This window comes from Hippocampus bargibanti, linkage group LG15 (assembly GCF_051943395.1).
Source record: "Hippocampus bargibanti isolate YZ-2025 linkage group LG15, ASM5194339v1, whole genome shotgun sequence".
NCBI classification, from domain to species: Eukaryota; Metazoa; Chordata; class Actinopteri; order Syngnathiformes; family Syngnathidae; genus Hippocampus; species Hippocampus bargibanti.
In genome coordinates this window covers 6179434-6193585 of record NC_142748.1, presented here as the reverse complement: position 1 = coordinate 6193585, position 14152 = coordinate 6179434, and the positions used below count along the sequence as shown (strand labels likewise).

The 14152-nt window shown below is 41.2% G+C and overlaps 2 protein-coding genes across 3 annotated transcripts; one reads left to right on the top strand and one right to left on the bottom strand.

Annotated features, from left to right (window-relative positions):
* The first annotated feature begins 526 nt into the window (after nt 1-526).
* On the top strand, nt 527-4354 carry zdhhc16b (zDHHC palmitoyltransferase 16b). The gene is made up of 9 exons (XM_089016156.1): nt 527-955; nt 1204-1398; nt 1626-1714; nt 1786-1814; nt 1900-2033; nt 2152-2237; nt 2314-2437; nt 2637-2707; nt 3480-4354. Exons 1-9 carry the CDS (start codon nt 542-544, stop codon nt 3580-3582), a joined length of 1245 nt encoding a protein of 414 aa, XP_088872282.1. The 5' UTR covers nt 527-541; the 3' UTR covers nt 3583-4354.
* On the bottom strand, nt 3009-13888 carry mms19 (MMS19 homolog, cytosolic iron-sulfur assembly component). 2 transcript variants are annotated; one of them, XM_089016141.1, is made up of 31 exons: nt 13744-13888; nt 13288-13336; nt 13065-13165; nt 12790-12875; nt 12599-12673; nt 12437-12506; nt 12212-12340; nt 12065-12126; nt 11541-11627; nt 11376-11450; nt 11188-11265; nt 10963-11101; nt 10714-10868; nt 10553-10631; nt 9961-10086; nt 9788-9869; nt 9607-9704; nt 9374-9520; nt 9038-9193; nt 8392-8491; nt 8088-8193; nt 7887-7961; nt 7692-7818; nt 7523-7629; nt 7340-7396; nt 7070-7256; nt 6491-6573; nt 6253-6417; nt 6083-6142; nt 5476-5576; nt 3009-5247 (listed from the first exon to the last, which is right to left on the bottom strand). In XM_089016141.1, exons 1-31 carry the CDS (start codon nt 13829-13831, stop codon nt 5217-5219), a joined length of 3081 nt encoding a protein of 1026 aa, XP_088872267.1. In that variant the 5' UTR covers nt 13832-13888; the 3' UTR covers nt 3009-5216. The 2 variants fall into 2 exon arrangements, with proteins under 2 accessions (XP_088872267.1, XP_088872268.1); XM_089016142.1 differs by having other exon boundaries at nt 9374-9451.
* Nucleotides 13889-14152: the final 264 nt, after the last annotated feature.

Sequence of the window (14152 nt, the reverse complement as noted above, 5' to 3'; positions counted from 1 at the left end):
ACATTTAACATGCGACCCAAATGAGGACACGCGCTAAAGAAAGAGTTCATGTCACATCCACTTCCAAAATGAATCACTCGTAGGTAGATATGCAAAGTGAAATATGATACATGACCATGAATGTTTATGTCATCCCTGACATTTCATATGGTTGTCTTTCCTACTTGTTTACAGAAGTCACACATTCCTTACTAACTTCATAAACGATTTGTGTTGTCGGGTCTTCAAGTAGCAGCATATACAGATTACCACTTTCTTTGGTCTCATATAATTAATTCTGTCCTCCTCAGGAACAAAAGGATCTTATCCGTGTAATCAATATGACATGCCCACGATCAGGTGGTCCCTTTATTCCTTCTTGAGACATTCACTCTCTTTTGTGGTTCCGTCTTATTAGGTTACCACTTTCCTCCTAGGCACTAATTTTGTCCCTGTGAATTATTAAATTGATTACCTTGGAAGACCTCATTCTCATTGACTTGCAGGTAGTGGAGTGTGCTTTACCAATTCCAGAATCCTTACTTGCCTGTCTGCATCCACCATGGAAGAGTCACTTGTCATCCACCTTCGCTATGCGGAACTTCTTTTTTATGCTGCGTGTGTTTCTAACTGTTGCTGCATCTGTTTGTATGTGTGTCTGGAAGGCGGGGTGTGTGGGCGAGGAGGAGGGGGCGCCGGTTGTGGGATGCGCATGGGCAGCAGCTGGAGGTGGCATCTCTCCCGGGCCATGCGACTAGCCATGGGATGGTGCCGACCATGCCGTCCAAAGACAGGGGGTCGAGGCAGGGGCGGCCAGCCCCGATCAAGCATCGGACTTGGAGAGTTATGGAGCTACAGCAAGCTACTGCTCAAGTCTCTTTACTTTAACAGCTTCACCAACTCGGACACGATGCTGGACTGCGCTTTCGAACCCGTGTACTGGATCGTGGACAATGTCACTCGTTGGTTTGGAGTGGTGAGTACTCAATCTTGATATGTATTAATTCGTAAAAAAATATTTTCCGACCCCTTGTACCAAATAACTGTACCGAGTTTGCCATGCACATGGAACCATTATTAACTCTACAGGGAATGTAAAAGGGTGACAAATTAACACCCTAAATTATATCACTTTTGTACATAAAACTAATATCAAGTCAAATTACTGTAAATGACTGCATGCAGACGTCTCATGTGACTCCCCTGACATCTTACATTTCCCAGGCATTTGTCACTCTAGTCATCCTCCTGACGACATCCGTAGTTGTCATCGTCTATATGTTCGTCCTACCTACAATCATTGGCACATACGCCTTGCCTTGGAGTATCTGGCATCTGTGCTGCGGCCATTGGCTCCTGGTCATGGTGGTGTTTCATTACTACATGGCCACAACAACCTCCCCCGGACACCCACCCAAGGTACCCTGGTGCTTCTCTATCGACCACAAAAATATCTAAGAAACAACGGTAGACTAGTTTCCCCAATGTTTTTGACTTGTTATGACATCTGCCACAATTTCAAGCTCATATAACTCCAGACCCCTATAATTTAGGAATTAATTTATTTCGACTTGCCAAATATGATGTCTCGGTCTTGGCAATGCACCGCTCCACATTCTTCATCTCATTTTGTTGATTTCTTTTAGGACAACATCCACATTCCTTCTGTGTCCATTTGTAAGAAATGCGTCAATCCAAAACCGGCCAGGACGCACCACTGCAGCATCTGCAACACGTAAGCTTTTTTTTTTACTGTTGTGTCATCATGTCAGCTCTTCAGTCATCTCACCTCTGCTTGAATTCCAGCTGTATCTTGAAGATGGACCATCACTGTCGTATCCTTGCACATCCAAACGCAACTATGTGTCTACAAATTTTGTTTTATATCCATGTGTTAAACTGAACATGCACTCCCCCAAGCTTGGCTCAACAACTGCGTGGGTCATTTCAACCATCGCTACTTCTTCTCCTTCTGCGTCTACATGACTCTGGGCTGCATCTACTGCAGCGTCAGCAGCAGAGACATGTTCCTGGAAGCCTACAGCGCTGTCGAGGTGAAGAATGTGATGATTGGCGTGTTTCATTGGAGTTGCTTTGCGAATAAAACAAATGGTGGTATTAGTGACAAGTAAATATCAGCTAGTAAATCTCCAATAAATTCATGTTCTTCAGAGAAACTATCAGACCCCTTCCCCACCGTACACGTCCACAGAGATGACAGCGCACAAGAGCATCATCTTTCTTTGGGTGCTAACCAGGTGACTGCACATTACACCCCCCACTCACATATATGGTATATAAAGTGATACATCATGATGGTACGTGACCCCGCAGCTCTGTGGCGGTCGCCTTGGGAGGCCTGACCCTGTGGCACGCTGCGCTCATCTGTCGAGGGGAGACCAGCGTGGAGCGCCACATCAACCGCAAAGAGAGGAAAAGACTAAAGGAACAGGGCAAGGTACAGAGAAGCGGTGGATGTGGCGATTATTTATATATGCATAATGATTATTTTCACAGCGTATGAAACTTGCAAACACGCCACTCTGTTTTTGCACAATTATTTTTTTTGGATTATCATGGTTTTCAGTCAAAATTTAACTTCGATTAACTATCCAAAAATCACAATCACTGATATCAATCTATGATTGGCTTTTCAGGTGTTCAAAAATCCATATCATCACGGGAAGATGGGCAATTGGAAGCAACTATTTGGCGTGGAGACGCGCAAGTGGGTTTCTGTTGCATGTTTTCCCACTTTTTCTCATGCTGTTGCGATTCAATGCGGTGTATTTGATGGTTCAGATAATTCAACCGCTGCTTTTGTCTACGGAGATTTAAAGAGCTCAATTGTCCTTCTAATGTATACGTCACATTTAAAACGTCTGTTTTAAGGCCATAAACAAGCAATTTTTTTGCAAATCAGCCTCATAAAAAAAATAATAACTTCACTTCTGCAGTGTAGATAAAATAGATTTTGCTATTTTCTATACATTTCTATACTCAATAACACTATTAGTCACCGGGAGAAATCATGATTATTATTTTTTATTTTGTACACTTGCTACTAACAGAATATAGAAAGGTCTGTTCTAAATGGTGAAAATCTGCAAATAATTCACATAAATGCCATAAACTGTGACAAATTATCATCAAAATGAAGCACTTCAACTCACTTCAACCATTCTGTGGAACCAGGACGCCACCGGATGGCGCCAAAGGATAAATTTCCTCAAATATATGCCAATCTCAAACATGAATATATCGTATGATAAATTTTCTACACTTCTTTTGAGTCACACGTCATTTTGAGCCCATCCTAGCTTATTATCAACATCCATTATACAGTATTTTTTTCCAAGCACTGCTATATATTAATTATCCCAAATTTGCAAAAGCAGAATTTTTGTTCCAGCTCATGTATGGAATTTCTATCAATTGTTTACTCTATTTCAGTCATTTTCCCCATAATGAGCTGTACATGTCTCTATTTTGTTTTCCAGGCAGTGGTTCACGCGTGTTCTCCTGCCCTCGAGTCATCTTCCCACTGGCGACGGCATCATGTGGGACTGCACCTTCTCTAGGAGAGACCCCATGGCCATCTGAGCCATACACTTCATGCGCCATCAACTCGTTTTCATTCTCACGATCGGGTTGATAGCATTTGTTCTATCAATTTTGAGACATTTGCACCCCGTTCCGAGCTGAGTGTTTGGACTACCTTTGTGCCTAATGCAGCAAGCCTTCCAACGTTAACTTTTAAAACAAATGTGGTTTCTTATTTCTGCATTTCACTTCTACAATCAGCCAGCGTATATATTTTTTTTTAAATGGAACCTTCTAGCATAGGTCATTTTTTTCATGTGAATTTTGCTCATGAATTATCTTTTGTGAGACACGATATTAGGGATCATATCCAAGAGTTTTACATCTTAATCCATTGTCCTGATTCTGCTTTTTGCGCAGATGGAGTATTGAGCATCTGACTTTGGCTTAACATCATGAATTGGTCGCAAGCCAATCACACTGCATATTTTTAGGATGCGGCATGAAGTTACTGTACCTTGAGGAAAAATGCAAGTCTAGAGAGAATGTCAAAACCTAACAGAGGGACCTGAGCCCAGATTTGAACCTATGTCCTCTCTGTGAGGCAAATTGCAACTTACTCAGAAACCACCAATGCGTAATATCCACTGAATTAGTTTTCACTCATATTTCGTTTTCCAGGTGTCGCTTATAATGTTGCCACAGTCTCGAAATTGGGATTGAGAAATATCACTAAACGTTTGCACATGTGACACTTTAAAGTGGGGCGACAGGACATATGGATTTTTTTTTCAACAAAAATGCTGATCTCACCATTATTTAAAAAAAATATCCCAAATGCGGGCAGGGACTGTGAATTAATGTTGTGATGTTCACTTGGTTGACATGGAAATGAGACACGTGACTGAGTGCTTTCCACATGTAGTCAAGTTGAATTTGTTGAAGCATTTTAAATTAATTTCATTGGTTTGACAACAAATAGTTACATGGGATTTGCTGCATGTTCTAAATGTCAAAGTGAGCAATGTTTAACATGACAGTCAAGTGTCAAAGCAATCAGGTCCACTAAGGCTATAAAATGTGAGTCAGTTCACCTAGTCACGTCCACTTGTTTTTTTTAATTTAATATAGCTCATATTTAATGTATTTTCTGCATTATAAGGTGCACCTAAAAGAATATATTTTTGCGCCTTATGCATGGAAAACATTTAAAAATGTGTCATTCATTGAAGGTGTCCTTTATAATGCGGTGCACCTTATGTATGCAAAATGTTTTTAAATATGTCATTTATTGAAGGTGCGCCTTATATTCCAGAAAACACGGTAATTCATTCACGAGAAACTCCTTTTCAAACATGATCATTTGGGATTACATGTGGACAATCCCCAAATTATCGTAAAAGTAGAATGATATAATAAGTCATTAAGGCCTTGTTCGCTTGACGCAGACGCTGGACTGCATTACATTCTTCAGAGGACACACGTTGAACAAAAACTGTCTTGCAAATTTAAAAAAATTCTCAATGATAATGTTGAAGAGGTCGGCCCAGATGCCTCAATTGTGCGTTTATGAAAAGACGAGAAGTCACGATCAATCACATTTCAGTAGGATGGGGGAAAAATGACGTGCATGTGAACGTGGGACTCCATCTTTTTTTTGTAGAATGTTTTGGGTTGAAAATAGAAAAAAAAAATCACCTTCCTCCAGGACTTCCCAAGAGGAACCTTAGAGAAACAGGGACATGATATGTTATGAGGCAACTGCTCAAAAGAACTCAAAGAAATTCCCAAGGATATTTTGCAGCGAGACATCTGTGAACATTTCTATAGGAAATTGTCAGTGATATTTAACTTCATTTATACTGACTCCCACTACATAACTAAAATCTAATTTTTAGGAAGAGTCCCCATTTAAAAATAACACAGTGAAATATTACTGAATGTCAATCTTACCACTCTCCCCGTGCCTGAACCGCCTCTCTCCTCACCAGCCTCTTTTTGTCATCCAGAGGTCTGGCCAAAGCTCGCAGTACGCGGCTCCGAAATGGCAACACCTAGGAGTTAAAATTGATGCTGAGAGCTTTTTCGATGACATCATATTTTCGACAGCGCATTCCTTGCTAGTCTTGAACGATATATAGGAAGAAATGAACACTTTTAACCATGGATTATTGTACATATTCTGATGCATTTAGAATTACAGTAATCCCTCACTTTCCACCGTTAATGGGAACCAGGACCACTCGCGATAGGTGAAAATCCGCAAAGTAGTTATATAATAATAACAACCCCCATGATAAGACACCGCTGGGCGGGCCGAGAAGATGCACAACCAATCCACATGGCTGTAAACCATGACATATCGTGCTGTCATTGGGTGACGTCAGCGATAAGAACCTATGTACGAAACCACTGACTCATGCACCTTTTTTTAAAAATTCTGAATGTTTTTTTACCCTGAAAAAAATCTATGATGCACTGAAACCGTGAAGTAGCGAGGGATCACTGCATTTTTATTCTCATTTAGATCAAAATACTGCTCTGTCACCCTCTTGTTCACCTCATGCTCAGGGAAGCGGGAAAGGGCGTGGATGCACCGCAGCGATGCGATCTTGACATTCTGGAAGATAGTGAATATATAAACAAACCTGGCTCATGTGCATGCCCGTCCGTGCTAGCTAAACAACCAACTTAATTGACGCTTAAACATTCCCCCGGGGTCTCGCTAACCATCGCGGGAGCGGACGTAAGGGGCAGCAGTCTGACGACCAAAGCCTCCAGCTGTTGGATGAGTGCCGCCGGTGGGTCGGCAATGACGGGCTCCAAGCAGGACAGTGTGGACAGTTGGACGCCTTGGTCTGGATATGTTAGGGCCTCAAGCAACAGTGACAGCAGCTGAATAGACACACAAATAGTATTTAAAATCACAAACGTGACTAATTGATGTTATTTTTAAATCTTAACTCACCGCTGGTAGTTCAGTAACTTGAACCTGTTTGGGTAGTTTGTTGACTATGTTGGACAGAGCCTTTAGGTAGTTTGGTTTCTTCTCTGGAGGAGAAAGACACAAATCATGTTGAACTCATTCACTGCCATTCACAAATTTATTAGGCAATTGAAAATATGACGTTTTTTCTGTTTTCCACAACAGGGTAGCATTTCGCTTTTTTCTATGTTAGCGCTTTTGTTCCAGCTTCAGCTGTTGTTAAAGCGCTATATAAACTAAGAAATATGTAATGCATTGTATTTTGGACAGCCATTTAACTCCGAACCCATATACTTTAGGAATTAACTTTTTTTCTGAGGAAAAGAAGAGTCAAGTTTCTTACGCTAAATTGAACGTTTATCTAGTCCTAAAACTCAATATTATGTGGGTCCGGGAATTCATGTGACAATAACAAAAACCCTGGCACTGGAGTGGACACATGTTTGCACATGTCTGGCAGTGAATGAGTTAAGAGCAGCATAGTGACGTAGTGTTTAGGAGACGAGCCATAGAATCGATGTTTTGTGCAAATGAGCAAAATTAAGACCAATGTAGGTTCACCTTGTGGAGCTGCGTTGAAACCATCCACCAGCTTAGCAGAGTTCTCGCTGAAGAAACGTTGTCGGTACATGATGCGCACGTCTGCGTGACAAGCGCGACTCAGGACGTCCGCCGAATCACTCATCAGCAGCGAGAATCCGTCGGCCGCCACGGGACCCAAATCGGCGTCATCGAGCAGCGAAAAGAGCTTAGGTGATATGAGAAAAAAAGTATGTTGGATGGATTTACGATACGGGTCGATGTACCCGATTCTGTGAAAACGATTTTCACCTTGTCAGTCAGGGCTGCGCATGTTGGGTGATAGCGAAGAAGCAGAGCCTTGGCAACCTGGAGACATGAGCAACTTTGGTCATATTTTCAGCATATTTTTGTACTTGCAACACCAAAGGAGGGCAGGGGAATTTCACCTTCGCAACAGCTTGTGACTCTGAATTCAAGTGTGGAGTGACTTACCCATATCATGAGGGTGAATGCCTGCATACGGACACTCGAAGCTGCTGAGTTCAACTCATTCAAGATTCTGGCCATTGTCTTTTGAAGTAGACTGTCAAGAAAGTCACCTAAAGATATTTTTTTTTAGTTCAACATGGATTCAACAACAAAAAGTAGCAAATTAACAAACCTGCTGGAATCTTATTAACCAGGCCGGCAAAACACTTGGCAGCGGAGGTGTATGACATCAGGTGGCAGCACGTGCAACTCATTTCTTCCAACTCTGAAAGCAGGCGCTCCATTTGGGGCACTGCTACCTAAAAACAAAGAAAATTTTTAAAACAGAAAGCTTAAAGACAAGATTGTCATTGATTTGCAGACTCACAGTGCGAGGTAGCGAACACACACATCCCATCAGTAGGCAAACCATCTGAGACTGCCGAGATGAGTCACCATGAAGCTTCGGGGAAGAGCAAAAAGTGAAAAAAGATGTTATGAAAACATCGAGTGACAGTGTACAGGCCCTTCTACAATACACATTTGGAGACTTCCCGCTGTTACATTCCAATCAAAACCAGATGCATACATTTGCAAGCAGCTTTATTTGCGACGGGAAGGAGTTTCCGGGCAAAAAGGAGACGTCACCGTCCAGGAAGAGTGACACAAACCGCACGGCTGTCTGTCCCGCTAGTCTAAAAATAAGCACAAGACGAGGAACCACAACAGGAAACATAAACCTTGTGAGCAAAGTTCGACGAAAAATAAACATTGAGAGTAATGGATGACATCAGAATGTACGACAAATCATTGTTGGTTTGAAATATAATTAAATATGTGACGGTCACTAACTGAATTATAATTTGGCTTGTGAAACAGGTGTTTGTACTAACGTCGGTTGCAGCCTGGAGCAAGCTGTACTGATGACGCCGACCATGGTGGACAGAACCGTCTCGTGTGTTAGAGGACTGCAGTGAGCGTATGAATTCTCGCCTAAAATGACAGCACACAGACACAACGTGAAATTCAGCTTAACTCATTCACTGCTATTCACGAATTTATTCGGGAATTGAAAATACGACGTACAGCGCCATTCCCAATTTTTTTTCATGCTTGGGTGCCGATAATGCACTGGCCACGGCCTTTGGCAATGTTTTTGTTTTCCACAATGGGGCAGCATTTCCCTTTTTTTCCATTGTTAGCGCTTTGTTCCAGCTTCGGCTGTTTTTAAAGCCAATATGTATGTATTGCATTGTATTTTAGACAGTCGCCCATCATTTCAAACTCATATAACTCCAGACCCATATAACTTACGTATTAACTTTTTTTCCTGATGAAAGAAGAGAGTCTAAGGTTACTAACACTGCATTGAATGTTTATGTAGTCCTAAAACTCAATATTCTGTAGGTCCTAGAATTTGAGTGACTGACAAAAACCCTGGCACTAGAGTGGACACATTTTTGCACATGTCTGACTGTGAATCAGTAAAAAAAAGTGTCATTTGACCGCGATGTGGAAAATAATCGTAGACGTGCGCACCCTTAAGCGCAGCTTGCAGCGCTAATGAAAGAAGTCGCGGGATGATGATTTCATGGAAGCATCGTCCGGAGTCTTCGGTGTCTTCGATTCGCTCTGCTATTGTCTTTAAGCTGCTGCAAGCTAATATCGCCTCCTCTGAGGAGAACCCGAGCTTGCCTGAAACAAGAGAACAGAGGGGGTTACACATTCCAACCTGACTAAAATTACACAAATATTTTCAAGTGACTTTAGAGGATACCCCGTCCATCTCCCAAAAAATGTGTTAACATTCTAAACTGTACAAATGTATCTGCAGTTTAAAGGTCCAGGCATCATGAAAATATCTGAGGGATTCACCGGAATGTGCCGCACAGACGACTTCCAAGAGGACAGGCGTGCTCTCCTGAGCGACACTGGGCTTGATGGAAACCGCAGCTAAGACGGACAAACAGCGTTGACGCACGGCCGCTTGTTTATTTTGCACGGAATCTTGTTGTATTGACTCTAAATATGGGAAACAAATGAAAGAAACAGAGAGAAAAACATTAGCTAGTACGACTCTCCTCTCTAAATGATTATTGGTATATTACCAGAAAAGATCACTTTCTTTATCCTAGGGATCATATTGGTGATGAAAACAGTCGGGTGCAGTTCTGCCAAACCCCCAGCACACGAGATCACGGCAAGACTGATGGGAAAAGGAAAATTCTTTAACGCCATTTGTACGTGAAGAGCAAGAAAAAAAAAAAGACCAGGAAAATGTAAGCTAACCTGATTTTGTCATCTTCATCTGACAGTACCAGACGAGCCAAATGATCGACAGCCAGCTCGATTTGAGAGTTTGATAACAACCCTAAAAAAGACAATTATTTAAAAAAAGGGATTGGCTTGACAATGAAAACTAAAATCAGGTTCGGGAAAACGGTCCATTTTAGACATTTTACCTGCTTGTCGCGCGAGAGAGATGAGCAAAGCCATGGCAGTGACCTGCAGGCTGTCGTTGGTCTCTGACAGAGCTGCGAAGGTGACGCTGCACAATGATGGACAGACACCCGAAAGCACAAGCTCATCTAAGGGACACACAAACAGGATAATTATTAATATTATTATATATATATATTTTTTAGGATTTCAAACCTCGATTCAATACTGTTTGTGAAGCCTGGTGGTTGATATGGTGGAAATGGTTCCATTCTTGAAGATATGACATTTGATGCTCCTCAACTTACAAACACGATACGTTCCAAACGGTCGTTCGTAAGTTGAGTTTGTTCGTAAGTTGATTCAGTGCTATATTTTATATGGAATGTATGTTTAAGGCTTATATAAGTATGTTTAAGGTTTATATAAATATGTTTAAGGCTTGTATAAGAAACCTCTATTGGTTTGTACTGAAAAATAAACACTTAATAACATGTGTTCTATTAAGATATTTACATGTACAACTGGAGAAACTACTACATATGTTACAACAAAAAAAATGTTCATATGTATCGTTGTTCATAACTCGAATGCCCTGAAAATCTCCGCACTCACCATTTTCTGACAACTCGCTGCTTTTTACAGACTGAACGAACCGCTGCATCACCTCCAATAACGTCCGTCGATGGGAACACTGCTCAAAACAAAACACAGAGAGACAATGTGACGTCAAGCTGTATCAACCAAACGGTACCGAACCACTTTGGGGTATCTACCTGGTTTTTATTGTTGTACTGCTCGATGAGCGCTGGCATGACAGCTGCTACGATGATGTGACTCGCCCTGTTGGAAGCGCTGCAAGCTGCCTGGAGTAGCTTAGCGGCGGGCCACACTAGCTTCAAGTCGGGCTCGGAGAGGTGATGCTTGCAATCTGGAGCAATACGTTGTTCACATTGAAAAAATACAAATAAAAACGAATCAATAATCTCAATTAATTGCCTGTGTGACAAAGTAAAATAAATCACCCTGGAGGACCATCTCCAGGAAAACGCTGAGGGCATCTTCAGAGTCTGAGTTGAGAACCGAGCGAGAAAGACAGGAAGTGACGGCGATAATCGCGGCGAGGCCCGCTGACTCGATCCTTTCACTTGACGTTTGGAACACCTGGGTGATGAATTTTAAAAGTAAATCCATGGAGAAAGCTTCAGAAAGAAATATGAAATGAATCCTGTATGTTAGAAATTGCATACCTCTCTGCGCAGTGATGCCCAAAGTCCCTCAAGGAATCCCGCCAAGTCCTTGTGTTCATACCGTACCACGCAAGCAGCCTAAAAAACACGCAACAATGAGGGTGGAACAACACGGTACAAGATCCCTGTCGTTAAAAAGACTCCTCTGAATTACTTTAATGCTGTGACGAGCGAGTGAGATTTCTCACCAGGGTCTGAAGAGAGTCCAGCTTTGCACTCTGAACGTCAGAGTCCAGCTTTTCAATAATTAGGGGCAACAAAAACTGGGGAAATAGGATATGTTTAGAAGTATCTATGTATTTTTTTATTCAAAAAATGAGCACATGGTGCGAAATTTAGTGATGAATACAAACCTCAGCAAACTTGGGAGTCCCCGTGAGGACGTTTCTCAGTTCTTGTATCAGTTCTTCTCTGGTGATACCGTGCGGGTCATTGGGGGGCTGAGAAACAGGATAATGGTGCAGAAGGAGGTTGACAGGATCAGTAAGTTGTTAATGAAGGAAAGAAAGGGGAGGATGTACCTTTTTGATCAAGTTCGGCTTATGTTTTTAAATCTGATATTTTCTGATTTTATTTTTATAAACTGGAAGATGGAAGTATATGTCCATAAAACCTTGCACTGTATTTGCCTTAACACAAATAGAGACGGTGCCAGGTTCACTCAACTATATTAATTTTAGATAGAAAAAAATAGAAAATAGCAAAGCAATAAAAATCCACAAATAAAACTTTGTCTCGACGGCAACAAAAAGACATGAACTCAATGGACTGCTCTCTTCTACAGATTTGCCGAGGTTGTGATGGTGATAAAATAACAGCAATTTTATCTGCTTTCATCAATTACCCACTAAAAGCAGCTGAATAAACAGGGACTTACCGGGGTAAAGTCAATGGGGAAATAGCATGACGTCACCTCAAAAAGCTCCTCTGCAAATTTACCTGAAAAAAAAACATACAGAGGAAAATGATCGTGACGCTGAACAATAACATTTAATTTGGAAAAAAGGGTAGTCACCACTCTCACCTAGACTATAACCTCTATGGACGATCCTGTTAGCTATTTGGAAGGCTAAGAGGAGGTTACGAGGATCCCGCTCTCCGTCCATCGACTGGACAAAACCAAAGACAAAATCGGCTCCTAAACCCTTGAGTTCTGTGAACAGAAATTAGGAAATTAAACACATTCCACATTCTGAAAACGAATCAGGTCCATCAAATGAACTATTATTATTATAAAAAATATTATTACCAGCCTCTCTGGTGTCCATAATGTTAATGAGCATTTTATAGACACACGCTCTGTCGACCAGCAACAGCGACTGCGGAGAAATACATAAACCATAAGCAATGCATTTAGACAACAAAATGACAGCTGGCAAAGTGTTGCAACTGGAGGGGAAAAAGACCTCACCTGAACATGAATATCTTGGAACAAGGACTTCAATATGGAAACGGTTGCGCCGGGAGGCAATGTTGGGCATTGGGTCTGGGAAATGGGAAGAAAAAAAATTACATTGAATAGGATAATAGTGTGTTTTATTATTACCTAAAGGAACCGTGTTAAATAGACCTTGGTAAACAATAAAAAGTAGCAAACCTCACCAATATCCCGAGTCCCTGTAAGACAGGTGATGTGGTAACGTAATGGTCTTTCAGTCGGTTCTCATAGAACGAAAGAAGAACTTCCACTGAGGAGACACGGGTACGGATATTTTACACAATAACAGAATGATATGAAGTCGCTTGTTTTCAAAATAGTACTTTATATGTATCCACTATAAGTGCAGAAACTGAACTTCAGTTGATACTGGCCCCGTGTAAAACAAGAACCCTCAATACAACAAAATGAACCATTGCCACTGAATAAATAGAAACACCTTCTTTCTGTGTGAGGTCTTCATAGCACTCCTGTAAAACTTCAGAGAGCAATTTGACTCCTCTGGCTCGAGTGTGAGGCTGAGTGCCAGTCAGACTCGGTCTGAAGACAAAAAAAAAAACAAATACATGAAATGTTTGAATAACTGTCACAAAGGTAACACTCCAGTTTCATCAAACTGTCGTTCAAGTTATGCTGCCTTGTAATATGAAATATCAGCTCACCCCAAGGCTTCCACCAGCTGCAGAACAGTAACATCTCCATTTTTGACAACTAAAAAGAAATATAATAAAGTATAAACACACAAAAACCGGTTAAGTACACAAATATTCCCAAATGTACACACAAAATATCTTCGCTCGAAGCATGCAGGTCAAAAGTTCATTTCGTTGCAAAATGTTAGCAAGTAACGTGACGTTAACACGTAAGCACGCTGCCCAACTATCCCCCTTTTGTAAGACTTATCCCCCATGTCAGTAGGGTTAGATACACAATTATTACACACATCTTTAAAAGTACAGTATCATGATAAAAAGTGTACAGGCGATGTAATTCCCAAACAGGATGTTGATGCGCTAAGTTAGCTAGTACAGTATACTGGTATGGTGCGTTGCACACACATAAGGAAACGAAAACAAAAGTATTCCAAGAAGGGTCAAACTGAACACTTATTCATCTACCTGCGACTGCATCTTTGGCTTTGCTGTCTTGCAATCCCGAGACAAATTCCTCTACCAGTGACACCAGCACGGGACTTTCTTCAGCCATCGTGCCTCTTTCACGCCACTAGTTCACGCATGCGCACAAAATTCAGATGCGACATTAAGTGTGGATTTTAGACTTAAAAAAAACATAAAACGTACGACTAAGAACGTTTCATATTTTAATCTAATTCCTTGTGGGGCAAAATGTTGCAACTACCAATGCTATGCAAAAAAACAACGTTTATTATTCTTTTGTGACGCCTTCACTTACAAAAAGACATTTGTAATTTTAAAAATAACTTTGAAATGAGTGGCACCTGAATTGATATTTTCGTTTTATTTTTTTTTCGTAAAAAAAAGACTTGTATTTGTCATAGATTTGGTC

What these genes read in the sequence shown, in the direction of transcription:
- zdhhc16b (XM_089016156.1), top strand. Translation starts at nt 542, where the DNA reads ATGGAAGAGTCACTTGTCATCCACCTTCGCTATGCGGAACTTCTTTTT. An exon ending in CACTGCAGCATCTGCAACAC is followed by an intron (nt 1,715 to 1,785) that starts GTAAGCTTTTTT and finishes CTTGAATTCCAG; the next exon opens with CTGTATCTTGAAGATGGACC. An exon ending in AAGCCTACAGCGCTGTCGAG is followed by an intron (nt 2,034 to 2,151) that starts GTGAAGAATGTG and finishes CATGTTCTTCAG; the next exon opens with AGAAACTATCAGACCCCTTC.
- mms19 (XM_089016141.1), bottom strand. Translation starts at nt 13,831, where the DNA reads ATGGCTGAAGAAAGTCCCGTGCTGGTGTCACTGGTAGAGGAATTTGTC. An exon ending in TGCTCCAGGCTGCAACCGAC is followed by an intron (nt 8,194 to 8,391) that starts GTTAGTACAAAC and finishes GCTTATTTTTAG; the next exon opens with ACTAGCGGGACAGACAGCCG. An exon ending in GGTTAATAAGATTCCAGCAG is followed by an intron (nt 7,630 to 7,691) that starts GTTTGTTAATTT and finishes AAATATCTTTAG; the next exon opens with GTGACTTTCTTGACAGTCTA.